This window comes from Cucurbita pepo, chromosome LG13 (assembly GCF_002806865.2).
Source record: "Cucurbita pepo subsp. pepo cultivar mu-cu-16 chromosome LG13, ASM280686v2, whole genome shotgun sequence".
NCBI classification, from domain to species: domain Eukaryota; kingdom Viridiplantae; phylum Streptophyta; class Magnoliopsida; order Cucurbitales; family Cucurbitaceae; genus Cucurbita; species Cucurbita pepo.
The window spans coordinates 7,053,771-7,079,793 of NC_036650.1; the positions used below are offsets into that span (position 1 = coordinate 7,053,771).

A 26,023-nucleotide genomic window follows, 5' to 3' on the forward strand; every position below is an offset into this window, starting at 1 on the left:
TGAAGGGGGTGAATAGTTCCACATCGATTGGAGAAGTGAACAAGTGCCAACGAGGATGCTAGACCCCAAAAGGGGTGGATTGTGAAATCTCACATTAGTTTAGAGAGAGGAGAACCAGAACGAACCATTCTTAAGGGTGTAGAAACATCTCCTTAGCAGAAGTACCTTGAGAAAAAAACTCGAAAGGACAATATCTGCTAATGGACTGTTACAAGTATGATGAATCATTGGCAGTCGGTTATTAGTACACCACATACATGTTCATGAAAGAGGTATATCAGGGAGCACAAATGGTGAATGAAAGCCAGCAATAGTTTATTTTACTATTGTTAATCACAAAAGTAGTTGCTGGTAAAAGAATGATACATCTTGTGGCAAACCTGTACAGAGACCAAATTTATGCAGGAAATCAATCAGTTTCTAACAAGCTATTAAGAAAACTTATGACTAACTAAACCAACTTTTCCATGTTGTAAGCCCTGACCAAGTGTGGTAGTTCTTGATTTACCAGCTAACTCAGCATTTATGTACACCATCCTGAGACCCTTCCCTAATAATCGGGATCGGTCGTATACAACTGGTTCTGCATATAACTTAATGGTATGGTATATCCTTTGTAAGAGCAAGGAGAAAATCAGTTCATACCGTTAGTTTGACTCAGAAACCAAATGGAAAAGTAGATCACTCTGGCTTGAAATAACCATCATATATGGATAGTTGATCGAATGCGTCGAAATTTGCCTTTAGTCCGATAAATTGGCTACCCAAATGAGCACAACCAGCATCGGGCCACCGGCAAGCTTTGTCGTGAGTGCGCAATGGGCAAAGAGCTTCGCAGACGTGACTGGGGGAGTCCTTTGGAACATCATCTTCTGTAACCGTGATAGAAAGGGAGAGGTCATTGTCTTCACTAGAAGGCAGTGAACGATGCGAAGCCCTTCTCGAAGCAGGACGATTTTTCTGATTGGATTTCATCAGGTCGCCCTCAATGTCAACAGTACAATAACCATTACTAGAGACTTGAACCTTGCAACCTAGAGACTGAATTGCTCTCTTTATGGCTTCACATTCTTTGTTTGCACTTTTTGCAATATTCCTAGCAGATACACTTAACTGCTTCTCGTTCTGTAACTCTGATTTTATCGATTCCATGGCAGCCGTCATCTCTTGCGTTTTTCTCTCGGCTATTTCTTTCTCCTATTAGGCATGTTACAGTATGCAAGAATCAATCAGGTTGACACCGAGTACAACAAAACATTGTACATAAAAAAAACGTTCGAAAAACATCAGCTTCACCAAACGTTCGAAAAACAAACATTTCTTGTAAGATATCATATCATCCATTGTTACGCCTCTCTTTAAAAATTAAGAAAGAAGAAGAAGAATGACCCAAGTATGAGACAAGAATTATACCTTCTGCATTTCAGAGAATTTTATAGCCATTTTCCTGCATCTGACTTCAAGTTCTCCAGCTTGGGATTCTTTAGGGCAAGCCCAACGAAGATGGAATTGTGGCCAGAGAGTTGGAGCTAGAGCTGCTGCAGGAGGTAAGAGTGGACCTTCATGTTTGGTAGGATCATAGAAAAGGTTGTAATGCACGTGCGAACTTCCTTCCGAAGCTCGTAAATCAGCTAAATACGCCCATATACAGCCGCAAACTTCAGAGACTGCACATTGCTGCCGCTCCTTCTCACTGAGACATCAGAAAAAGATTATTCAACAAGCTCCTCCATATTATTAGTGTCTAACAATTTGAGGTTTTAGAAGGGAACGTAAACATTCATCAGATCCAGAAAACTCTCAGGTATGAAATGCAAGGAATGAATAAATGGGTCTGTTTGATGGCATTCTTGTTTCCTACACCTAGCTAAAACATTAAAACAAATGCATCCAATAATATTCTTCAAGTTTCTCCTTTTTCATGAACTTTTTCATAAAGATTTTAGTTTTGAAATTGTTGTTCGTATCATTTAGTTCACAAATTACACAAAAGATATCAGGCTAACAATAATAATTAAACAGGGAAATTCTAGTGGAACTCATCAAACCAAAGGATTGATCTAATCGAAAGAAATTACCAATTGCATAAGAAGTTCCCAAAGCGACAGGAAAGCATACAATCCAACAGATCCACCAGGAATGCCTAATAAAAAACGCCAAACAGGTCGGCATGTTACGCCAATTAAGAGTGAAGAATAATTTCCTCAAAAAGAAAGAGAACTAAAAACTGTTTCAACTCCAAAAGCATCAAGAAGGTTACTTACTGAAGAGAACTCGAAAGCAAAGGGATACATGCGCAAAAGTTGAGAAACACAATCAACCCACTGCAAATAATTGAGTAGCATTCTATTAACAGGTAACACAGTTTTGTGCATAGTGGATAAAAATAAGGAAAACGATCTTTGCACCTAGCAGAAGTCATGCCACTCTATCTACATTTTTAATCACGTGAAGGAATCCCAAAAAAAATACACAGTATTTCACACAGATTATATTCAACGAACCACAAACCTGTAAAAATATGGGAGAACAGTTGTTTGATGTTTGTGAGGGAGGAGGACTGGAAGCTGGAGATGTGAATGATCCCGATGGCTGACGCATAGGTGAAGTAGAAAAACTTCCAGTTGAAGACTGCCTAGAGAGTTCATATGGCATGTTACCACTTCCTGATATGGTCGGCATGCCAGATCGATCTGAGAAAGGATGACCAAATGCCAGCCAATCCTTTTCAACCAGTGCCTAAGTGTACACATTGAAATCGGACTGATGACTAAATATATCCAACTATGAATAAATGAAAGAAGACTCTATGCAACCATTGAAAATTCCAGGGAATAAAGAGATCCATTCATGATATATGAAGTATATGAAACCTTTTCAAAATAAACCAAATTAATTAAAGTAAAAGAAGGGAAACAGATTTTTTTTTAATAGAAAGATAGACGCGTCTACATTTTAGGTAAATTATAGAGTAAAGAAAAAAAGACCCAAAAAGGTCTATGATGTCCAACAGAATACCTGAAATCCAGTGATCGTCCGGTAATAAGGATCAAGTAGTAAGCTAGCAAGTGAAACTAGTTGTGTTGTTCTGTCCCAGCCATCACTATGCAAACAATGACCAAGAAGATGGCAAGGTAATCTTTAGAACATTTCAAAGAGCAGAAGTTCCAAGCCAAAATAACAATAATATATGTGTATAATTTGTTAGTTACAAACTAAAAGATACAAGATCAATTATTGCATACCTGCAATGAACTAGTACAGTTGCTTTTTCCAAAGCAACACGTGCAGCAATCCATGCGGAACCAGCCAAGACACTTTGAACATGGATTAACCAGCCACTATCTCCCAGTGTTGATACAGATGCAGACATACTACTAAGATTACCCCCACCCCAAGTCCATCCGCCGTGTCTCTGCATATGTATATGGAGAGTGAGTTTCTTTAAGAGCAAAATTCAAAGTAGGGGAAGGAGACAACTTCAGATCCAATCTTAAGAATTCCTCCATTATTAGTCACCTTCATGTTTACACATTTACGATTTCAAGTTGAGGGAAAAATATGAATGTGAAGTTATTTACAAATTATCATGAACTGGAATTGATAGAGGCATGCTCATGCTTCTAATGTTTCAGGTTGATCGGAGGAAAAAAAGTTGAAAGTTGTAGGAAGGGAAACAAATGAATCTCAAGGGAAGGAGTGAGGGAGGAGAAAATAACGAACAGCTAATCAAGATGCTGACATTCCATCAGATGGCGTTGCACCATGAGTATCCAAGTAGTAGGGAGAAAGAAATAGGGAGACTCGATATATGAGCCGAAAAATACTAACCAAGAATGATGACATTCCATCAGATGATTTTTCACCATGAGTATCCAAGTACTCTCTGAGCCGGGTAAGACTTTCCCTCATTGCATGTATGTTGTCAATCCCAAAAAAGACTATCTATTAAGGACAACAAAAACAATACAAGGTAAGTCGAGCATCCCATAATAAAATTGTAAAGAAAGAACAAATTGGACCTCAGAGGCTCAAACTAACCTCAGATTGAAAATAATTTGACGAAGACTCCGAGCCACCACCCATAGCTCCATTTGCTAAAGCATTTTTTCTAGGCCTTGCATCAGCTATATAAAGCTTCCTAATTACAAAAAAAAAAAAAAGAAAAAAAAAAGAAAAGAGGTTTATCTCAGAAGTAACAATATGGGAGGAAAAGAAAAGAAAAAAGAAAAAAGGTTCCATCGATGTTAGAATGAACTGTGGAAATTCATACTGCTCTCAACTTGATGAATGGTAGCAATAAGTCAAGGAGAGAGAACTTGACAACACTCTTTTGTTGCTTAGAGCAAGGAGAGCATCGTCTATACCCATTCATTTTTATATATTTTTCCTTTAATTTGTTTCTTATCACATACACAAAAAAAAAAAGAGGAAGAAAATAAAGATAAATTAACTGTTTTCTATTTGGATTCAATCTACAAAATTTCAGTCACCTTGTCACCGTGTTGATTTACCACACAAATAAGCTATGTTTAAAACCTCATTAATTAATTCAAACAAATAAGTTTCAATGATTTTTTTCTAAAATTTCCACTGACAGGAGAAATGTACAAATATCTAGGTTTTTATTTTTTATTTTTTTGGAAAATTTATTAACCAAAAGGAGAAATGTACAAAAAGGAGATAAGGTTCTACCAGAAGGCATGTCATACATTTGCTACAAATCCTAATTAAAAAAGTCTTTCATGCACCAACTTGACAAAGAGTCTTGACTAAGTCCCAAAAAGACTACATAAGACAAATTATAGACTCCTTTATTTCCTCCAAACCACACTCCCCAAACATTCATGTTAATTGTTCTATTATTTTCAAAAGTAAACCTAGGGGGAGGAAAAATTTCTACTAGAAGTGCGAAAAAAGGTAATTAGTTTTCACCTTTTTCTAATCCAGGTGGCTAACAAGCATACAAATATGATTAACAAGAGAAAGGGTAAAGATAGAAATTTGATTGATGGTTTCATCATCCAAAGGCCAGGTTCCATGCTTAGGTGTATTCTAACTCGAAGCAGACAGAGAACTAGAATCAGTTATTCTTGCACAATTTTCTTTCATCTCTAATCTAGGACAATTATAACAAATCTCATATTCAACCTTGCTGCAAATCTAGGTTGTGGTGGAAACATAGAAGGTGTTCTAAGTCCACTTTTTGGGTAAAAGGTGATTTTTTTTGTCCGTAAGGTCACTGCCTATTTTTTGGGGCATTTGACCGTTGAAAAATAGGATAATACCTCTTAAGATAAATTTTATAAGTGAGAAGATGTTGGAGTTTAGTGCACCGCAATGACACATTAGGTTCCAGGAACAAAATTATAGACTCTACTTCTTTTAGGTTTTCTGCTTTTCTCTTACATATAATTCTTTGTCCCTATGGGGCAGCGTATGTCTAGATGAACACTGGGGAAAAAGGTAATGCTGCAGAAAGCTTTTTCCATGGGAAATATAAAACAGCATCATAGGGAACGAAGCAGCAGCACAAACAATCAAACCCCAAATTGAAAGGATAAACTTTAGAATTAAAAATACTAGCCATCAATGGAAAAAGAATATTAATACCCTCACCTACGTGATGGCCCTTGAACGCTAACAAGATACGAGCAAAGTGCAGCAACAAGCTTTTCATCAGTATTACTGCAACATGCACAAAGTTGTATCAACTTAATGGCTAAATGTCCTATCATATCCATACCTAAACATATGCACCAACATTATTCATAATTCTCTAGATCTAAGGAAGTCAACTTTCCTAGAACGTACAGACAAACGCAAATGTCCAGTATAATAATTGAACATTAATGGGAATTCTTTTCCCAACGATGTATTATCCCTCGTTTCCTTCTAAAACAAATCGAACTTACATTTAACAAAATGAAAGAATATACAAGGGAATATAGAAAAGAAAAATAAAATAACCCACCCCACCAAAAGAAGTCCCAAAACTAAAGTCACTAACATTTTAATATATTTAATAGGAAATGGTTGGATGCTGCATATTACCTTCTCATATTCAATTTGCAGTAGGAGAAAATACTATTCGTAATTAAAAGATATAAAGGAGCAGGATGAACAATCCATTCTAAAGGCTACCAAGGGAAATACAATAAAGGAACTTAAAGCTGAAATACAGGCAGCATTATAGTGACAAAAATCAGGATAGTGCATACACCAAAAAAACTAAACCTCACATCTCTTCCCCACCCTCTCAACCCTACCATTAGAGATTTTAAGCTTCCTCTCACCTCCCATTCCCAACTGATTACACCTTGACAACATTAGACGATATGATATTACCTTCTCATATTCATCATAAGACCAACTAAGGGTTGGGAGGAACGCGCAAGAACAGCTCCAGTACCTAAGAGTTTTCATCAACGTTAGAAACATAGTCTGGCCAAGAATAGTGATTAAGAATCTTAGCTTCACGTTATACCAGGATTGCACCACGAAACAACAGGCAATCGACATCTAGCACGAAAGGTAGAAGCCTGCAAAATTTCTGCATCACTAGCAGTAGAACCACATAATTAGTTGCTTCCATGACTAAAAACAATAATCAATAATGAGCTTGTGGCACTAAATGTNAAAAAAAAAAAAATATATATATATATATATATATATATATATATATATATATATATAGGAATGAAGGCATTTCCTAATTATAAGGGTTTTAAAAGAAAGAACAATCTTGTCTCTAAATATCCCAAAGAAACAAAAAATGAGTGCAGCAAAATCTTGGATAAAAAATAATACCTAATGTGTTTTGGAACAACTAATGCAAATGGATAAGTCTGGCACAGAGTATAACTGGAATTGATGTCAGTTATTCTCCACAATTCATTGGACAATGTAAATGATCCATCTTCAATCATACCCATCGATGCACGTAGGGAACCCTTTCCAAGAAGCCGAAAATACTCATTTAGCAAGCGAACTTTTGGGTCTGTATTACTATACTTGGATGGACCGGACTTGAATGCATATAGATCCCATATTCTTGCAGGTTTCATACACTTCAGTAATGCATCATATACTTTACGCCTCTGTAAATTGCAAAGCCCATACAAGATCTCAGATTATGTAAAATACAATATGCAATATATTGAAACTTTCTTCCATATTGGGTAAAAATATGTAAAGCAATTAACCCTTTTGTAATTGTAGCATGACACAAGTGCTATCATTCCTCCCATCATTAAGTCTCTTTGGATTTACCAGCCCAAAAAACTATGAAGCTACTCTCCCCGACCATCCTCCCAAATCCCAAAATTACTATTTTGTTTCTCCTATTACTAGCTATCAAAATATCCTGCCTCATGGCAGAAGTATATTTGTTCCACATGGTCCTGCTCCTGACTTTCTAGTGGCAGGGCCAGATACAATGAGTCTAACTAGTGTCACGGTCCTACTTTTTCAACTGTGCGGCGCCGTGATCTTGACACGCTCACGATCAACCTTAAGGGGTCTGAAAGGACTGAAAGTACAAACCTGTTTTGTTCTTGGACGAAAGCCAAAGACAATAATTCTCATGTCTTTTCCTGCAATACACAAAGGGGGAAGAAGACCTTAATTACTGCATTCAGCTAGCATATAAAACAAATAAAGAAAAGCAACATATGAAGCCACCATTTCATCTATCATAACTGTCCATCCTAAATTAACCTGATAAATTAGGAATAAATCAATATCAGAAAAGGTCATCTAATCAACAAAATAAGCAATGAGGTAGCATATCAATGCATGCACAGATCTACACACCTCCCCAACACCCATCAAATTGATTTTCATGAGAACAAAAATATTTCCTCTATTATTCTAGAACTTAAAATTTGTTACTTTCCTGATGATATTGATCATTCACATGAAGAATATGAATCTACAATGGTGATTATATAACAAAGCGTACCAATGACCTGAAGAAGTCGCCTAGATGATGAAGACTTTTCAGATTGGCGAGAGACAGAATTTGTCTTCACAACCTAAAACCAAAAAAAAAACAAGAATACTATTACTCCCCGTTCAAAAGCTTCACAAGTGGAAACTAAAAAATGCAACAACTGATTGCAGCTTGAATGCAATCAAGTCAAGAGATTATACACAACGAACCTTAAACACATGTAAAACTAACTGAAAATAAAAATGGCGTCCTAAGTTACAGGTCATAAAAGTTTTGGAAAACAGGACAACTACTGGATAAAATGTTGCGAACCATAAAACATGTTAAGAGTTTCAAGGACTTCAGGAAGAGCAATTAAAAAATGCAACAATGTAAGGTGATAAGCTATCTAAAAGCTAACTGACAACCAAATAACAAAATACAGCTTAAATTAATAAGAGGAATTAGCCTTTTCTTTTGGGGGCTTATCTTTCAGAAAAATGGTTATCATACTAAAGTTCAGTATAATCTAGAAGTAGATAAATAATGTAGAATAGTAAATGGAATCCCCCATAATCATTACTGGACTTAGATTCAAAACATTTTCCCACCCACTAGCCTGGGTCGAAGAGAATTGCGAATAATAAGCTACAGTACTTGCAATGATTGTCTGCTTGCTCCACACGAGGGGCTGGCAAATAAAATGCTATGGTGCCATCTAAGGACAACACACTTAACAACATGCCTTGATTTTAGATTTATGAATTAGGAACTTACTATTTTGTTGAATTTATCAATTGTCGCCAGTGGTATGGTGCCAAGGGCAATAACATCCATGGTTCCTTCACTCTATAATAATAGCAATAAAAGTTGTTACTCATTCAAATGATCGAGCACAAGTGATCTTATAGTAATAATGACATGATGACGTGTTTGCTAAATCACACTGCTTCAAAATAAATGAAAGGATGACTAATGACATGTGGGCCTAATCAGGAGAAAATGAACAAAAATATAAACCCAGTAGTACAATTATCAGGAACTTGTAGGCAGTTGCGATCACAAAAATATCCTTTCATGATTTCTATTTTTTATGGGCAACAAACTTTGTATTAGAAAAAACAATCACTTGCAAAAGGCCATATGAGACATCACATGAGCCGAGGCCATAGGAGGTCAGAAAAAAGGCCATCCAATCAGCCTATGCCGATCTGTTTACATTACCCCCATTTCTCCTATTCCTTCCTATTATGGCACAAATGACCAAATAGAATAGGCTGATGGTACATGCTCATAATTGGAACATTTATGTAACAAGAAGCAGACTCATTCATTTAAAAGATGTAAGTCCTGCACAACAGGCAACCAAACAGAAAAATGGCATAGAAGCAAAACGAAGAATATATAAAAAGGGAAATGTGTATGTACGTCATGAAATTTTAGTGAAAATTTCCTGAGCAGAAACAGGACATTGAAGTTAGAGATGTTTCCACCATATGATGCAGTATAGTAATCATCAAGTACCTGCTATCTAGCCCAGCAACCCAAAACTTTAGGATGCCACTAAATGACAATGCTAATCTCATGAAACATAAAATAAAACCATATCCTTGAGAAGAAAAAGTAATAAAACTAATTGAACAAGAGCTAACAATTTAATGCATACAGTGCCCCTTCAGATAAAAAAAAATTAAGAAAAAGTATTGATTCATTGAAATACTTACTAGAAATAGAAGACGAAAATTGGTTACAAACAAGGTACCCGCCTCATCAGTATTTACAAGAACAACACCATATCCCTGGACAAAAAACTCAAATGAGCCCACAAATACAGAAAAACAATATCAAAGATGCCTCGTGTTGAAATACTGATATATTTAAATTTACCGGGACCCATCAGCTTAGATTATCGGTTCTGGGTTCAATGGTGATTTAACAACGATATCTCTCCAAGTTATCAGTTTTGTTTAGGTGTTCCCTTAACAGTCAAAGCAAGCAGAGTGGGTGGGGATTTGAATAAAAACAAGATTTTAGACCATCAGTCACCCACTACGTCACAAAACTAATCTGATGCACGCATTCCTCAAGTGGCCATGTAAATTTGATATGTAACCCATAGCAGTCACGTACGTATGGTAGAGATAATTCCTCACTTGGATTCCTCTCGGGGCTGCCCTTTAAAACTTAAGTAGTTTGTTTGATTTCTATTTCAATGTGCCTGTTGGACTAACTTTGGGTATGCTCCCTTGACCTTGTGTATATGGATAGCTGATCCACCCACTTTTGAATCATTTTATTCCTTTTAAATGGAAGTCTTTGCTTCCAATCAAATTATAACAATAATTTGTTCAAGCAATATTCTTCATTAGTCATCAATTCCACAGAAATTTTAATCTATTAATAACATCTAAGGAAGGTAGCAAAGAAAGACCATGGGAATGCAAATGCACTCAAATTTGGAAGTCAAATAATAGAGTTTGCTAGGTAGGTATATGAACGCCCGATGCTAACGAACAACCATTGACTCTCCATAAGATAATGAATTTCCCAGGGTATCGTTTGATTAAGTATGGCCTCTGGACATCTTCAAAATGAAGTTTTCAATAATTTAACAAACTCGTAATAGGCGTTGATGGTTAATTAACCATTTCACAAACGCTTAAGACGGTATTAATTTAAAAGAGGAGCTCCGCAGGTATTCCTTCAAAATAAGATCTCAAATAATCAACTCCCTTGTCGAGCTTTTTTTTTTTCCTCCTTCAAGTGCCATTCATTACTTTGTCGATCTTTCTTTTTCCAAGAAATTATGAACCACCATTTTGTTTCTGGCAAGATTTTTAGGAGCAAGACTAAATGATAAACCACAGCGACAGACGTCAAACTGATCGCAACCGATGTTCTTAATCCTATTGGTACGTCTAAAAGTACTCAATTATAGAAATCATGTTAAGCGACTATCTAATAAATCAAGAACGGTATATTTCACTCCCCAATTTACAATTCATCATTTCCAATGCTGTTCACTCGTCTACACATTGAAACTACGCATAGTTATAGTAACATTTCAAAGATAAAAAGACAAATTCAGTTCACTATAATGCGTAAAACTTTCTCGCACAAAGAAGTAACAATTCAAATTCCAACAGAAATTGAACCCCTCAATCTCCACCTATTATAGAATTCAAATTCCAAAACCAAAATTGAACCTCTACGAACCTCTGCAATCACTTGTTCGGCTTGAAGCAAGCAATCAAAGTTAACACGCGAAACCGACCGCGGAACGGCCTGCAACAAAAGCGAAAACCAGTGCGTTTACAAGCGGAGTGCAGCGTAAACCCCAGAAAGAAGATAAAGAAAAAGCGAGAAAATAAAAAAAAAAAACAAAAAAAAAAACCTCAATCTTCGTCCATTCGAGGGCGTCCCAACTGTAAGCACCGTCCATCTTCTCCAAATCCGGGACATCCCTGTGAGACCTGGACCGAGTGGTACGAGGCTTTGGCGCTGCCATGTGCGGCGAGCCGACTGAAGAATCAAAATCCGAATTGTGCGATACGATGAGGGAAACGAAAATCAGGTAGAGATCAAATGGAAAAAGAAAGCTCCAAATCGATGAATTTTGGCTGGATGCGTGAGGCTAAAGCTGTTGCGTTTTTGTTGTAATTAGATTTTAAGCACGCTTATTATTTATTGCAACCGACTTCCCATATGCTTAATTTCGTTTCATATGGTTCCTTTGGGTTTCCAAAATATTCATACCTTACTCATTCCTTAATTATCATTCCATACCTTTTCTTATAAGTAAATTTAAGAATAATATATTTTTAATTACATTTTCGTTCGCACATGATCCGATAATCCAACCATACTTAGTCTATTAATGATTTGGGTTTGGTAATTTACTTTTTTCGGTTTCGGTTGAATTAATATTCGCGAGTTAATTCTTGAACCGGCCAACTCGAAAATAAGATTATACCCCAACTCAATCCTACTTTTAAGATTATTTGACGTTTGTAACTGATATTAGTAAAATGTTTGATATTTGAATTTTATAAGATTTTAGTTATTAATATAACCCGAAAATAGAAGATTGGGTTGGGTGAACTCTATTCGAGTTATTCGGATCACTAACCCAAACAAACCGAAATTTCAAGTTGGTTGAGTTATGAACTCTATTCGAGTTGCTCGGGTAACCAACCCAACCAAACCAAAATTTTAAGTTGATACAAGATTTCTTCAACCTAACTCGCAAACACTGTTATCTTATTATTATAGAACATAGGGCCAACAGAATCTTATGCGAAGTACTGTTCTAGAAACACTTTTGAAAAAACGGGCTGAAACGAGCATTTCACCCCATGCATCATGAATTGGATCAAGATCAACAGCTTCTTAATTGGATTTGGCTCTCGAATGTGACCAAAAGCCCGTCCTTGATCCAAGCCGAGTTTAATGCTTACTTGATAAATAAGCAAACTCACTCACAATCTCCCAACCAAAAGAACAACTCCTTCGAAGAGATCATAATATTTGATGGGATAATTGTGGTGCTGCAATGAAATTCCAAGATCATATCTTTCCTTCCTTCATTGTTCTATCTTAAAGGGTGCTGATTCATTTCACCATTGAGACACCATAAGTGGAAGGCAGGTCAAGTCTTGTCATGTCCTATTTGGTGGAATACCGACCATGACCATGACCAAGACCGTTACAGTGTAGTTAACTGTGAGATCCCACATCGGTTGGAGAGGAAAACATAGCATTTCTTATAAAGGGTGTGAAAACCTCTCCCTAACAAACGCATTTTAAAACCGTGAAGTTGACAACAATACATAATGGGTCAAAGCAGACAATATCTGCTAGCGGTAGATTTGGGCTATTACGCTAACTCACAATAATCGTTGAATGTGGATTCAATAATACACACGTCCCTAATAATCAATAGATGTACNAAAAAAAAAAAAAAAAAAAAAAAAAAAAAAAAAAAAAAAAAAAAAAAAAAAGAAAGTTTGTCGACAACCTCACCAAATAATTTCTCACTAAGGTAAACTACCAATATTCCACAAAAGGGTGTGGAAAAACCTCTCCTTAACAAATGCGTTTTAAAACCGTGAGATTGACGACGGTACATAACAGACCAAAGCGAACAATATCTACTAATGGTGAGCTTTGACTGTTACACTAACTCACAAAAATCATTGNAAAAAAAAAAAAAAAAAAAAAAAAAAAAAAAAAAAAAAAAAAAAAAAAAAAAAAAAAAAAGATGTCAGTGACAGCCTCACCAAATGTCACTAAATAATTTCTTAGGTAAACTAGAAGACTAGACGTAGATAAGGATGAAATTAATGAGAGCACCAATAAATTGAAATATACCTGTAAGTCAGTATCAGTCAAACACGACAATGCAATTCATGAGGAATGGCCACAGCAAAAGTTCCTGATAAATGGCAAGAAAAGCTGGAACCATTGATCAAAGCACAAAATTTACATCCATATATGAAAAGGAAGTGGAAAGGACAGCAGCAATTTGTGATGACTTCTACTTAGATGCAACAAGCTCGGTCTCGAGCGAGTTTCTGCGTGGAATGGCAAGCCTATATATCGTAGATGCTTTACATATCTGGAGAACGTATTACTGATACATATACAACTTTCAAGTAGTAATAACTTAATACTAGCAAACCATGCTTTTACGAGGATGGGAGTGTCCCCCATTTGGCAAGCTGAATAACTCTATCAAGTGAAAGAATGTTAAAAAGCTCAAACCTAGTTTGTCGATGATGACTTCGGGTATTGGAGTATTGATAATGCAACGGAGTAGCGATGGCTCTCTCTCTCTCGTGCTGCCTCCAATTGGGGATATCGATCTTGTAGAGCTGAGGACGCCTCCTGCTGTTGGACGACTGTTCTGCAATTCAGTGGGCAATACCAATGGAATAGAAAAGAATGTTACCCAACGATATCCAAATATTCATCATGTATTCTACTGCTGGCACACGCGCTTAGAGCTTTTGCATTGAGTTCCCTACCGAACCTCCATAGGTAATTCAGACCAACAAGAAGTTCGGTAATGATTGCTTCGGTTTTTTCTAGACTTGCGAAGAAAAGAGTTTGTACAAGAAGCATATTGGTCCTGGAAACAAAATTCTGTTGTTCGAGACTGCGTTCAGATTGCCATCTAACCATGTTATGAGCCAGTGGAGCAAGCCATTCTAATATCCCAGTCATTGCCTCATTCCACTCTCCTGCAAGAACTGTGTCATACGCAGATGAAGCCAAGCTCTTGGCATATGGTTTTAGAGCTGCCCTCAAGCTAGCTCGAACTTTAGCTGGCAGCATATCGTATAGATCATCTCTAGCATCTAGGCCAATCAAATGAGGAGATGCAGCAAGCTTCTCAATTACAATAATGACATTTGCATAGTGCAGTGCCAAAGCAGCAGCACCTAGAGTCTCGGGTGGGGCTTCCAACAATCGGCAATGGGTACGGAGCAACTGCTTGCAAGGATCAACAATCTTTCCAGTGTCTTTGGGTCCATTGATAAGCTGTGAATGATGCTCATTTGAACTAATGTGGCAATTGACAACCGTAGAACTAGGGCCAGATATCATGCATCCCTTGAAAGGTCCAACTTGAGTCAGTCTGTTTGACTTCTGATGGGATTTCTTCCCATTAAACAGGGAAGAGTAGCCACCGACAAGCCAATTCTTCTGATTGGTTGTATTGTCTATTCCAAAAATTGGACCTGATCTTATTGTTGAACTTGTGAGAGGACCCGAATGAGAGTTGAAGTTTCTATTCGCTCCAGAAACGGGGCCTGAAATAGGACCTGATTTCGTAATAGAGCCACCAAGGGGACCAGAATGAAAATTATTGCGTTTAGCTGTTTTTGAAATCGGCCCTGATTTAGTTGTAAACCTCTTGAGGGGCCCCGATGCAAATTTAGTAAGACCATTCTCAGAGGGATGGACCATCGATTGCATTAATGCAGACACTGATTGACTACGTGCTATCGAGTCAGAACTCATATCTCGTGAATCATTATCCAGACTCTGCTCGATTCCAAATACATATTTGATCCTACTGAATATTGTGAATAGGGATCTGGCTAGAAGAAGAATCGTGTAATCATAGGTCCTTTTCCAAAGCGACATCTCTCGCAAATTTTTCACCTCCTGCTGCTTCCATTCAACCTTCTTTCGAAACTCATCTAGGTTTGTATCATCCAAGTCGTCGTTAATCTTCATCCTCCTCAAAGTTTGCTCAAGATCTGCAAGCATCTCCATCTCCTGATACAAATTTGCATTCACTGAAATAAATGTCTCCATCTTCTTCACTTTCTTTTCCATCTTCTTCCATGAGTATATCCAGCCATAGGGATCAACACCAAATTGAACTAAATTATCAAAAACATGCTCGAAACTTTTTAAACTAGGATCACTGCATTTCTTTCCAAGCCTGGCAACAGATTTAGCCACATGAGCTAAACTCTCTGTCATCTCAGCACATATTAGACGTACGATATACTCATCGTCATCCGACACAAGCTTCTTTATTCCCAACGAATTGGCTATCTCTTCCCTCAACCTCCCGACTTGCTTATCGCTCAAAGAATGCCATAGATGAACCAACTTGGACATCAAGCTAGCAATTTCAAAAGCTAATACTCCAATAACAACCTTCTGCGTGGAATCACGCTTCCTTGGCGGCTTCCATAGACTGCGAAACCAAGATTCTGAGACCATCTTTCCCCAATTTGATATCTAAGATATTTAAGATGCTCACAACCACATCCCTTATTCTGTACCAAAAAAGAAAATCATAAGCTCTAATTAACTTCGTATAAGTTGAGAGTACAAAAACTTCAGTAGTAGAACGAAGGAAACATCCATCAACCTATGGGAGTAAAAATTTTCTCCGATCTCTGATTCATAGATATTAAGGACACGCTAAAACTACAAATAACAAACAATACCAATCGATCAACTCAAAATTTTCATAGTTTTCCTTTCCCTTTCAGCTTCATTAAAAAACGAAAAAACAAAAGCAAGAAAAGGAAAAAAGAAGAAGCCATAACATCCACACCGATTGGATCTTTACCAGATTTCCAAATTCACAAAACAGCAACACACAATTCCACAAGTGGAAGAAAATGTACGGATTCACAATCTCCAAATCAAAAAACAGGATCCAAACACTCAAATTTCAGCACCTCACTAGACATACTAACAGCAACACAACAAAAACTCGTAAATCCACCAACCTTGATTCTTCTGAAAGGGAGATTTATCAGGTTAAACATGAATCAGTACTCAACTCCCGAAGTTGGAAGCAGATTCGGAAACTTTATGAATCGAAGATGAATATCCTTATATAGACACTGAATTGAAGGAGAAAAAACAAACGTGAAAAAGCAGAAGACTAACCGGTCACATGCAGACGAAAAGGCCCAACCAGAAGTCTTCCATCGATGACCAAAGATGAGAGCTTAGAGAGAGAGAGAGAGAGAGAGAGAGAGAGAGGAAGAAGACGAGAAGGAAGTAGCGACGAAGCAGTGAGGACTTGGACCACATGGAAGAACGGAAAATATTAAAAAAATAATGGACGAAAACGACTGGAATTAAAGTGTCGCTATTTAATTTTTTTTAAATTAATTACTTTTTGAAATATACTTTTAATCTAAAGTAGATGTGTTAAAAAAAATTAGATTAATTTTATTATTTAATTTTAAATTATATATTTTTACTTACTATATACATATATTATATATTTTTAAAATTTTATAATAATATTTTTATTACTTATTCGATAACAACCTTTAAAAATAACTTTTAATTAAATGTTTAAAAATAAATAAATAGATATTTAAAAACTAATATTTTATTTTTATTAAAATATGAATAAATTNTTTTTTTTTTTTTTTTTTTTTTTTTTTTTTTTTTTTTTTTTTTTTTTTTTTTTTTTTTTTTTTTTTGAGTTAAGTTAATTATAGAATTAAATTCAAAAGTATATCATACTTTAATCTTTATTTTAAAATACAGAGTACATTAAATTCAAATTAATTAGTTTTTTTTTTTACTAAAATTAATTTGATTTATTTTGTTTTATTAACAATGAAATGAAATAAATAAATAAATTACACTCATCATTAACCCATCTTATTAATAATTTTACCTCATCTTATTGATTTATTTTGTTTTCTATTTTTTTAATTATTAATAATTTCTTACCATTTTAATGATAACTTTGCAAGCAAATGATTCTAAAAAAATTATTAAATATAATAAAAATAAAGGATTTTAGATTTCTATTTAACATAATTAGGATGACTTTAGCCATGGTGTGATGACTCATTTCCCCACTAATTTTGGACCCTCATTGCTAATCAAGGAATTTACATTTTTTTTTTTTTAATTTCATTTCATGAAAAGTTTTGGGCCTTAATTACCAAAAATAAATAAATAAATACATATATAAAATATTTCATTAAAATAGAAAAATAATTGATCGACTTAATTCCCAATAATTAACTCCATGACAAATTGAAAACGCCTATTTATTATTATTTATATTTTTTTAGAAATATTCCTTGACCGTTTATTAAGAAAAATGATAATGAAGCATAGTTAAGTGAATAAGACACCAATTAACAATTTCAAAATCGATGGTTTGATTCTATATTCTACCACATTGCAACTCCATACGTCATATCCATTCGCAATTCACCTAATAAACATTGTGTATGAAATACAAATAAGTGTCTAAACCAATTTACTTGCATCAAAACTACTCCCACAACTATTCCGAACCCTATAATATTTGGTTGTCAAATAAACTCAAAAGTAAGAGTGATATTGGTTGAGTTTGGTTGGAAAATTCTTTTGGATCAACTCAAAATTTCAAGTTGGTTGGTTTCGTGACCCAAGCAACCCGAATAAAGTTCACAACCCAACTCAACTTACTATTTTTGAGTTGGATTGGACTGACAGATTGTTTTTTTAATTATTTAAAAAATCATACTTAATCACAATATACGTTACATTAATGACTAAAATCTCATTAAGCTTAAATATCAAACTTTCACAAGCTACAACTCGTTACGAACATCAATTATAAATGTCAAATATCCTTAATCTTCGTAATAATCTTAAAGGTAATAATCTTAAAGGTAGAGTTGAATTGAATTATAACCCTATTTTTCAGTTGGTTGGGTGAATCAACCCAAATTTTCGGTTTTCTAAAGATTCAACCCAACCCAAACAAAAAAAATATCTGGTTCAGATTGGATCGTCCAAGTTGGTCGGGTTCTTGGGTCATATAAACATCCATATTCGATAGATATTGAATGAACCTATTGTCTCTAAGCTCTATAGAGTTTAGATTAACCTTTATAGACAGATAGATCACCATGGCTTAGAGCTTGGAAGCAGCTGATAACCAGGGACAGTGCGACCAACTGAATGGCAGGGAAAAAGAAAACCTTTTTCTATCAGCATAGCATAACAACATTAGTAACATTTAACAGAAAACACTTATTGAATAACAAAAGTAAAGCCTGAACTCTTCTTTGGTCATACGCGTAAACAGGCATGAATCATGTCCAAGGAACTTACAATTAACACAACCTCACAACATTCATTGATCCCCAACGACAAAAGTCTCTACCATCAACCTGCACATGATGAACCAGTCAGCATGAACGAAATCACCTGAAAGGACAAGTAATATAGCCACGATACTTCAGTGACTACACGATCTACATCCACGATAAATGATAATTATTTCGTTATGTTGTTTTAAAGATGTTTTCAAACACGTAAGTCCATGACAGTGTTGTATGATGAAGTTTCAAATGACTATTCTACACAAAAGAGTACGTTATGTATATACAGTAGCAATTTTAGGTTAAGTAGAAATCTAGGGTCGTACATGTAAGAAACCGAAGTTTTATTGAGAAAAGAATGAAAAAATTACAAAGGTGCTCATACACAAAAGAAAAAAGTCTGACAAAAAGAGGGAATTCAAAAACAAACTACAGAAATGAGCTTCAATTCAGCAAAATCAAACCAAGATCATAGGCCGAATGACAAACACCCAATGGGAGACATTAAATCTAGCCAACTCCTAAACCTTGCCTCACAACTTATCAACCTGTTTAAAGATCCTGTTAATAGGTTCAAGCCAAATACCCCAAATGACAGCAAAGAAAAGTGAGATACAAATTCCTTCTTGATAGAATTGGGGAAATCATAAAGAATATCAGAACCAAGTTACACATTTTTTAATAGCTTGTTCATATATATCTTAAAAATATAAAAGGCTTTAAGAATATTGCACGACACTTGCTTCTAGTACTACAAAGGGAATGGACTAACTACAGAGGAACCCAGATCTGTAGATTTGGCCTAGCGAAAATCTCTCTCCTTCTTATTACTGAGCCTGACTAGTTAAAACTTTGAGTCAGTAAGCATAAATCTAGCCCAGCAACTGAAACTTAATCTTTTATAGCAAAATACTGTACCTTCAAGGAAGATGGTATGAGCTATAGACTCCAATCCTGTTAGGAACCCGACTCTCCACAATGGTATGATATTGTCCACTTATAAGCTCTCATGACTTTGCTTGTGCTTTTGGTTTTCCTAAAAGGCCTCATACCAATGGAGATGTATTGCTTACTTATAAATCCATGATCTTCCCCTTTAATTAGTCTACGTGGGACTCCCTCCCAACAATCCTCAACAATCCTCAACAATCCTCCCTCGAACAAAATACACCATAGAGCCTCCCCTAAATCGAGGCTCGACACCTTTTCTGGAGTTCTCAGACAAAATACACCCTTCGTTCGATACTTGAGTCACTTTTGACTACACTTTCGACACTTGAGGATTTTATTGACATGACTAAGTTAATGGCATGACTTTAATACCATATTAGGAACTACGACTCTCCACAATGGTATGATATTGTCCACTTTCAGCATAATCTCTCATGATTTTACTTTTGGTTTCTTCAAAAGACCTCATATCAATGGAGATATATTCCTTACTTATAAACCCATGATCTTACTCTTAATTACTCAATGACTCCATTCCAACCCTCCTCAACAAATCCTACTGTTTTGCACAGCCAATAATGATCCAATGTCCATCACAATCAATTTCACTAGCGATAGAGTATAATCAAACTTTCATTGGTAAAGTATGTTGATAAAGGAGAACAAATATTCATGGCTAACCCATCTCAAACCATGTTCCAAGAAAATGGTTTACTTAGTCTACATTAAACAAATCAACTCATCATAAACAAGCATTCAAGACTAAATAAATGGAGCTTAAAACATGTGTACAACATATATATCCTATCCCTGCCTTCATTGTCATATACTAAACATGTATATTGTAGAAAAAATCGTACCAATATCTACCAGGAAGATTTCTTGACGCCCATTACAAGACCTTTGGACGCCAGATCACGGAAAACGATACGAGAAACACGGAAAAGCTGGTAGACACCCCTAGGCCGACCGGTGAAAATGCAGCGATTCCTCAGTCGAGTGAACGAACTATTTCTTGGCAGCTTCGACAGCTTATAACGATGCTCTTCACGCACATCGTTGGGAAGACTCGGATCGTTGCAAACGGCTTTGTAAAGCTTCCGTTTCAACTCAAACTTCGCAGCAAGCTGTCGACGATAATGGTCAAGAATATTCCGCTTGTCTTCCGTCATTTCGATCGACCTAATTTCGCGAATTTCATCATTTCAATACAAATTCAAAATCCTAGAAAGACACTCGTTCCAACTATGAAAGCCATTCAAAGCCGAGACTGAAAACTCGTAATGAAAACCAGAAAAAGGAGAGGAAAAAATGGAATATTGAGTAACCTTCAAGCTTTAGAAGCGTCAACAATGGCTACTTTGAGCAGACCAGGAAGGTGAGGGCGATGGAAGAGAGCGAAATCGTCGGAAGAACACGAGAAACGCTCAACGATGGAAATGGAAGGAAAATAAGGGCGGCGGGCCGTGGCAATTCATATTGGACGGATCCAGGTTAAACGCTGGCCCATCATCTATATATATTTTTAGGTTAAATTAATTAAAAAAATTATTTCTATTTTATCTTTTCCCATAATACCCTTAGACTTTTTAATTTTTTTTTAAAAAATTAAAAGAGTATTATTATTATTTTTAAAAGTTCATGTGCTATTAACGTTAATATTTTTAAATATTTTTTGGAAGTTTAGTATTTTTAAATACTTTTAAAAATTTAATGATATTTTTGAAACAAAGGACGATAAGGTAATTTCATTTTTTTAAATTTAAAGATATTTTAAATAATTTATTTATTTATTAATTAGGCTAAATAAATTTATCTCTAATTACCAATGTGGTCTTGCCCCTTTGAATAGAAAATAGTCGCTTTACACAAAAACGGAACATCCCTTGTTTGCGCCTACTCTTGCAAGTCGCCGCAGCAGCGGCAGCTCCAGACAAATCTTCGGCTCTCTGAGTATCAATGGCGAAGGGCGACGATGCGTTGGCGAGAAAAAGGAACAAATCCTCTCGGAAGAAGCTCCGTAGTAAGAACGGAGACTCCTCGTCTGTTTCTGCGCGCGTTGCCGCCATAATCGCCGCCAAGAAGCGGCGTAAGTCCGGCAAACGCAGAAACTGCCAGGTAACTTCGGAAGTGTTAATTATTGTGTGTTTTCATCATATTTTTGGATTTACGAAGATACTGTATGCTTTGGAGTAGCGTTCTATGCTTGAGGAATGACATTAGTAGAAAAAGGGCTGTTCGGTTTGGATTTATCATTGGTAGGCGAAGTTTATCTTGCTTTAGGGATGATATAAATTATAAATTAGTGTTGTTCGATTCGCAGCAGCACAATATGAAAATGCTTGTCGCGAAGATGATTTTCCGAGATTGATTTGTTTTAGATCACACTTGGTAACTCGTAAATTAAGTTCGCTGCTCATCATGCTGACTCTTGGGACATTGATTATCCTGATTCGCCGAAATGTTACCTTTTTTTCTTTTCTTTTCTTTTTTCTTTTTGCAAGTCGTCTCTATTAATTACTCTGACTGTTTAATATACGGAGTCTGAATTCGCTACATTACAGGGAATGTGCTTTAGCCTTCCTACTCTTGATGATCCCTACAATGATAGGAATGGGAACAAGGACTTGGATAAGAAGGAAAGTAAGGTCAGGCCTTCAAAAGGCTCCAAGAGGGAATTTCCAAAGGATAAGAGTTCTTCAGCACCTAATGGAACCCGTGGAGACGCTTGCCGTGAGAAAGTTAGGAGTTCAAAAGAAGGGTCTGGAAATGCCACTAGTGGCCACATAGCTAAAAGAAGCAAGACTTGTCCTGAAAGAACAAAAGTTAATGTGAACGTGGAAGGCGGTGTACAAAACTTTCAAGAAGAAGGCTTTGACAGTTCTATCTCTCCCTCAAAGTTTCTTATACTTTGCTTAAATGCAATAGAGAAGGCTCTATATCATGATTCTTTCAAAGGGATCAACAAGCCTTTGTCGGCTGATGCCTGGGGAATTGAGTTCTGGAAATGTTATTCTTCTGGGAAGGATATTCTGGACACCAGTGGGTTGTCTTCTACAGATGAGAAAATTGCATGGGTGGTCTCTTCGGCTGCTGACAGTATCGCTAGAAAAGAGAAAGAAGGTTTATCATTTAGTAGCCCATATCTTTTATTTCTTGTTCCTACCCAAGAGAAAGCTACTCAGGTTCGCTCCATGTGCAAGCCGTTGAAGGCTCTTGGAGTACATACAGTGAGCATACATTCTGGGGCATCCCTAGACCACCAAATTCAAGGGTAAGCTTGCTCGTGTGTCATGGTATATTGTAACAGTTTTTTTGTTTGAGACTGAGCTGTGAAATATTTTAGAGTAGAAGTTCTTTGTTTATTTTCATCTTGTACCTGCCGCTGTTCATACCATGTATATGTATTTAGCACTGAAAACAATTTGGACTCCATCTGATTTTTCTGTTTTATATCTAATTGGAAAGTTATCTCTCTTTCCATAGTTTGAAGAGCTGTGAACCTGAATTTCTCGTGTCCACACCTGAGAGACTCTTAGAGCTCGTTGCCATGCAGGCTATTGATATAGCTGGTGTTTCTTTGCTGGTAATTTGTTTATTATTTGAAGTATCGATTTGAATTTTGTTATCTTTATTTTTTGTGATGAATTTTAATGATTATAAAATATTTTTACTGTTTCAGACCTTCTTATCTGGTTATTTGCTGAGGCTTTGTAGATGTCTTTTCTGCAATTAAGGATTAAAATAATTGATGGATATTGAATTGATGATATTAAGATTAATAGATGATATATAATGATTAAGTTCTTTTTACTTCTAAACGAAGTTACAAATCTTGTTTAATATATATATATACTAGAAAATATCAATTAATTCTTAATATCGATGAATATTTTGATATTTGTTTACAATGCATTGTCTCAATTATAATCCTTCAAGGTCTCTGAAGATGAACAAGTGGCCTGTTTTTACTTTAGAAGTATAGAGTAAGTCACAAAATGCTTATTGTCAGTATTATGGACATTCTGCTTTAAGATTTATAATTTCCTTGACGTTTTTCAGGTCGTCGATGGACTGGATTCTTTTTCAAAAGGTGGTTATCTTGAAATGATACAATCCATCAGGAAGTCTATATCAAGCAATCTGCATACTATTGTTTTCAGTGATAGCTTCAGCTGTGCCTATGTCCCAGTTGTACAAGATCTCCTCAGTGGCCCAATTCAAAGACTGTCTCTTAATACTTCTGTGGCCAGTCGAAGTGCCTGCATTATTCAATCGTTAAACTTCTGTACTTCTGAAGAGGAAAAACTATCTAAGGTGCGTATGTACATCAACTTCATATATTTCAGTGCAGCCTCTGCATTTGTTAACTGCTGGGAAATCTCTGTTCAGTCTTCCAAAACCGTTTTTTAGAAGGAAAAAACTTATGATGAGTTGTATTTTATTGTGAGCCTAACTTCTTATACCTTGAGGTAGCAGTCATTTGCCAAGTTATGATGTAAAATGGATAGATGTCTTGTCCCAGTTTCTAGGAAATTTTTCATTGTGGATGTGACCTTCACATTTTGATACTGCTCAATCACTTTTGAACTTTTCACTTTTGAACTTTTCACTTTTTAGTTGGTAATTCTTACTCCTAAAGTCATAGTTTGCAGCAATACTAAGAAACGAAGCTTCTCCTTTTATCATCGACTTTTCATTTTACTCTCTTACACTAGGATTGGAAATTCTATTAACAGTCATCATTAATGATCTTTGAAGGTCATCCAAGCTTTGGATAGAGCCAATGACAGTCAGCTCTGCCCACAGCCGTTGAAGATGCTCTTTATTCTTGGGAAGGAGTGTAATGTTCAGGAATTAGCTGCTGCTCTGAAATCCAAAGGCCATGATATCGTAGCTGGAGCATTATGTGGTGTCCCAGAAATTAAGAACAAGTAAGCATGCGCATGCCACTAGCTTTTTTATGCAATTCTAAAGGTTTTTTAAAAAGAAAAAAATCGCAAATTTCATACTACAAAGAAATATTGTTTTTTAATATAAATATTTTAATTTATTGTTTTTTCCATGCATTAGCCTTCAAGTAGTTGATTCCTTTCTAATTTCCTACTAGGATTTTTGAATCTATGTATGGTTGATAAATAAGGATCGGTTTTTTAGCTAGGTACAGAATGTCTTGTCAAATATTCAATATGATTCTACAAGATCTAGTTTCGTAAAAGTAAAGAAAAGTAATCAATCCAGAGATCATTTCGATTCTATTAGTAATGAGGATTTTGAATATCACACATCGATCAATCAAAAACATATCGGTCTTTTCTAAGATATGCACGTAGAAAGTGGAATGCCTCTCCTAGTCGGGTAGTGGGCTTTTGAATTTCATTGCTAAATATTGGCACTAGAACTGCGGATCCCAGAAAAATGTCGAGCGTCTTTCAAATGTTTAGTTATTATTAATTGCCTCCATTCTCTACTAGGAAAAAAGGATTGGCACATGTTTCTTCCTCTAATCATTTTTCATCCATATTTATACTTATACTCAACGAAAAACTCATCTATTTTTACCCTTTCATCTTTGTTTAGTTCGGAGGTAGACAGCAGATCGAGGCCCGTAGTAGCCAAGATTGATATGGAGCAAATTAATACCATAGATCTGGGAAATTATGATAGCATATTCATACTCTATGCCTTTCCACCAATAGACAAATATGTTCAGATTCTAACAGGAATGGCTCGTCACACGGTCAATGGTGTGTTGCACACCTTCATTACCAAGGAAGAAGCATCATTTGCTGGTTCCTTGGTTGAACTCCTTGAAGAATGTGGGCAGGCTGTCCCTGAAACTGTAAGAAACTCATCCCTTACATAAGCCACATCTCAATCTTGATCATCAATTGCCTCTTCTAATTGCCATCATCATGTCTGTATAATCAAAATTTTGACCATTGAAATCTTTTTTTTTTCTTTTATCATGTACTAGTTACTTTCTACTTTTTCATCGAAGAACTCTACACCTTGTCTATTGTGCTTCCTTTCGATCATATATTTGTAAGTGATTTTGAAATAGTTAAAATCAATGGTTAAAATCTTTTTAAAACATCTATTTAATCATTACAAATCTGTTTCATGTTTAGTTTTACAGTTTTAAACTCGAACCATCAAATTTGGTTTCAAAGTGAATTTAGTTATGACAAAAGTGATTTGATCACTTTCAAATATACTCGAACAGGAACAGTAAGCGGTGGGTGAGCATAAAGCTATTGTAACAAATATGGTTGCTTTACAATTCAATATATTTGTTGAGAAGTGCATGGTTGCTTTAAAATTCAATATATTTGTTGGGAAGTAATGCACAAATGAATTTATTGTTGATGTGTTGAATTTCTGTGGTATTTTGTTCTAAAAATATTTAGAGAAACATTAATAGGCATAGAAATGATTGAATGAATTAATTTATATATATATATATATATTTATTTACAAAGGGACGAGGAATTTTATTTCCATGAAACTTGTTTTTATGGTTATTATTATCATTATT

General features: G+C 35.7%; 4 protein-coding genes across 6 annotated transcripts; 1 reads left to right on the forward strand and 3 right to left on the reverse strand.

The window, feature by feature from the left end:
• Window positions 1–294: 294 nt before the first annotated feature.
• Window positions 295–11,441, reverse strand: LOC111808820 (phosphatidylinositol-3-phosphatase myotubularin-1-like). 2 transcript variants are annotated; one of them, XM_023695015.1, is made up of 19 exons: window positions 11,328–11,441; window positions 11,150–11,218; window positions 9,658–9,732; window positions 8,711–8,782; window positions 7,964–8,036; window positions 7,546–7,595; window positions 6,811–7,100; window positions 6,488–6,561; window positions 6,349–6,412; window positions 5,620–5,688; window positions 4,042–4,141; window positions 3,832–3,945; window positions 3,246–3,415; window positions 3,019–3,103; window positions 2,512–2,739; window positions 2,265–2,324; window positions 2,079–2,143; window positions 1,414–1,693; window positions 295–1,197 (listed from the first exon to the last, which is right to left on the reverse strand). In XM_023695015.1, the coding sequence occupies exons 1-19, from the start codon at window positions 11,439–11,441 to the stop codon at window positions 682–684; spliced, it is 2,568 nt and encodes an 855-aa protein (XP_023550783.1). In that variant the 3' UTR covers window positions 295–681. The 2 variants fall into 2 exon arrangements, with proteins under 2 accessions (XP_023550783.1, XP_023550784.1); XM_023695016.1 differs by lacking the exons at window positions 8,711–8,782; window positions 9,658–9,732; window positions 11,150–11,218; window positions 11,328–11,441 and having other exon boundaries at window positions 7,971–8,036.
• Window positions 11,442–13,288: 1,847 nt separating this feature from the next.
• On the reverse strand, window positions 13,289–16,490 carry LOC111808823. 2 transcript variants are annotated; one of them, XM_023695022.1, is made up of 2 exons: window positions 16,358–16,490; window positions 13,289–15,732 (listed from the first exon to the last, which is right to left on the reverse strand). In XM_023695022.1, the coding sequence occupies exon 2, from the start codon at window positions 15,674–15,676 to the stop codon at window positions 13,880–13,882; it is 1,797 nt and encodes a 598-aa protein (XP_023550790.1). In that variant the 5' UTR covers window positions 15,677–15,732; window positions 16,358–16,490; the 3' UTR covers window positions 13,289–13,879. The 2 variants fall into 2 exon arrangements, with proteins under 2 accessions (XP_023550790.1, XP_023550791.1); XM_023695023.1 differs by lacking the exon at window positions 16,358–16,490 and adding an exon at window positions 16,195–16,351.
• A 1,754-nt stretch (window positions 16,491–18,244) lies between these two features.
• LOC111808878 (ribosomal protein S14, mitochondrial) lies at window positions 18,245–20,976 on the reverse strand. The gene is made up of 3 exons (XM_023695102.1): window positions 20,814–20,976; window positions 20,346–20,667; window positions 18,245–18,603 (listed from the first exon to the last, which is right to left on the reverse strand). Exon 2 carries the CDS (start codon window positions 20,655–20,657, stop codon window positions 20,352–20,354), a length of 306 nt encoding a protein of 101 aa, XP_023550870.1. The 5' UTR covers window positions 20,658–20,667; window positions 20,814–20,976; the 3' UTR covers window positions 18,245–18,603; window positions 20,346–20,351.
• Window positions 20,977–21,331: 355 nt separating this feature from the next.
• Window positions 21,332–25,513, forward strand: LOC111808879 (ATP-dependent RNA helicase DDX42). Its single transcript, XM_023695104.1, has 6 exons — window positions 21,332–21,603; window positions 22,050–22,759; window positions 22,972–23,071; window positions 23,548–23,802; window positions 24,247–24,419; window positions 25,066–25,513. The coding sequence occupies exons 1-6, from the start codon at window positions 21,445–21,447 to the stop codon at window positions 25,349–25,351; spliced, it is 1,683 nt and encodes a 560-aa protein (XP_023550872.1). The 5' UTR covers window positions 21,332–21,444; the 3' UTR covers window positions 25,352–25,513.
• The last annotated feature ends 510 nt before the right edge of the window (window positions 25,514–26,023 follow it).

Bases quoted from the DNA above. Each gene is read 5' to 3' on its own strand.
- LOC111808879 (XM_023695104.1), top strand. From the start codon at position 21,445: ATGGCGAAGGGCGACGATGCGTTGGCGAGAAAAAGGAACAAATCCTCT. The intron at 23,072-23,547 runs GTAATTTGTTTA...GACGTTTTTCAG, and splicing joins TAGCTGGTGTTTCTTTGCTG to GTCGTCGATGGACTGGATTC. The intron at 24,420-25,065 runs GTAAGCATGCGC...ATCTTTGTTTAG, and splicing joins GTCCCAGAAATTAAGAACAA to TTCGGAGGTAGACAGCAGAT.
- LOC111808823 (XM_023695022.1), bottom strand. From the start codon at position 15,676: ATGGTCTCAGAATCTTGGTTTCGCAGTCTATGGAAGCCGCCAAGGAAG.
- LOC111808820 (XM_023695015.1), bottom strand. From the start codon at position 11,441: ATGGCAGCGCCAAAGCCTCGTACCACTCGGTCCAGGTCTCACAGGGAT. The intron at 3,946-4,041 runs GTTAGTTTGAGC...TGTCCTTAATAG, and splicing joins CAAATTATTTTCAATCTGAG to ATAGTCTTTTTTGGGATTGA. The intron at 3,104-3,245 runs GTATGCAATAAT...TTGTTTGCATAG, and splicing joins ACTGTACTAGTTCATTGCAG to TGATGGCTGGGACAGAACAA.
- LOC111808878 (XM_023695102.1), bottom strand. From the start codon at position 20,657: ATGACGGAAGACAAGCGGAATATTCTTGACCATTATCGTCGACAGCTT.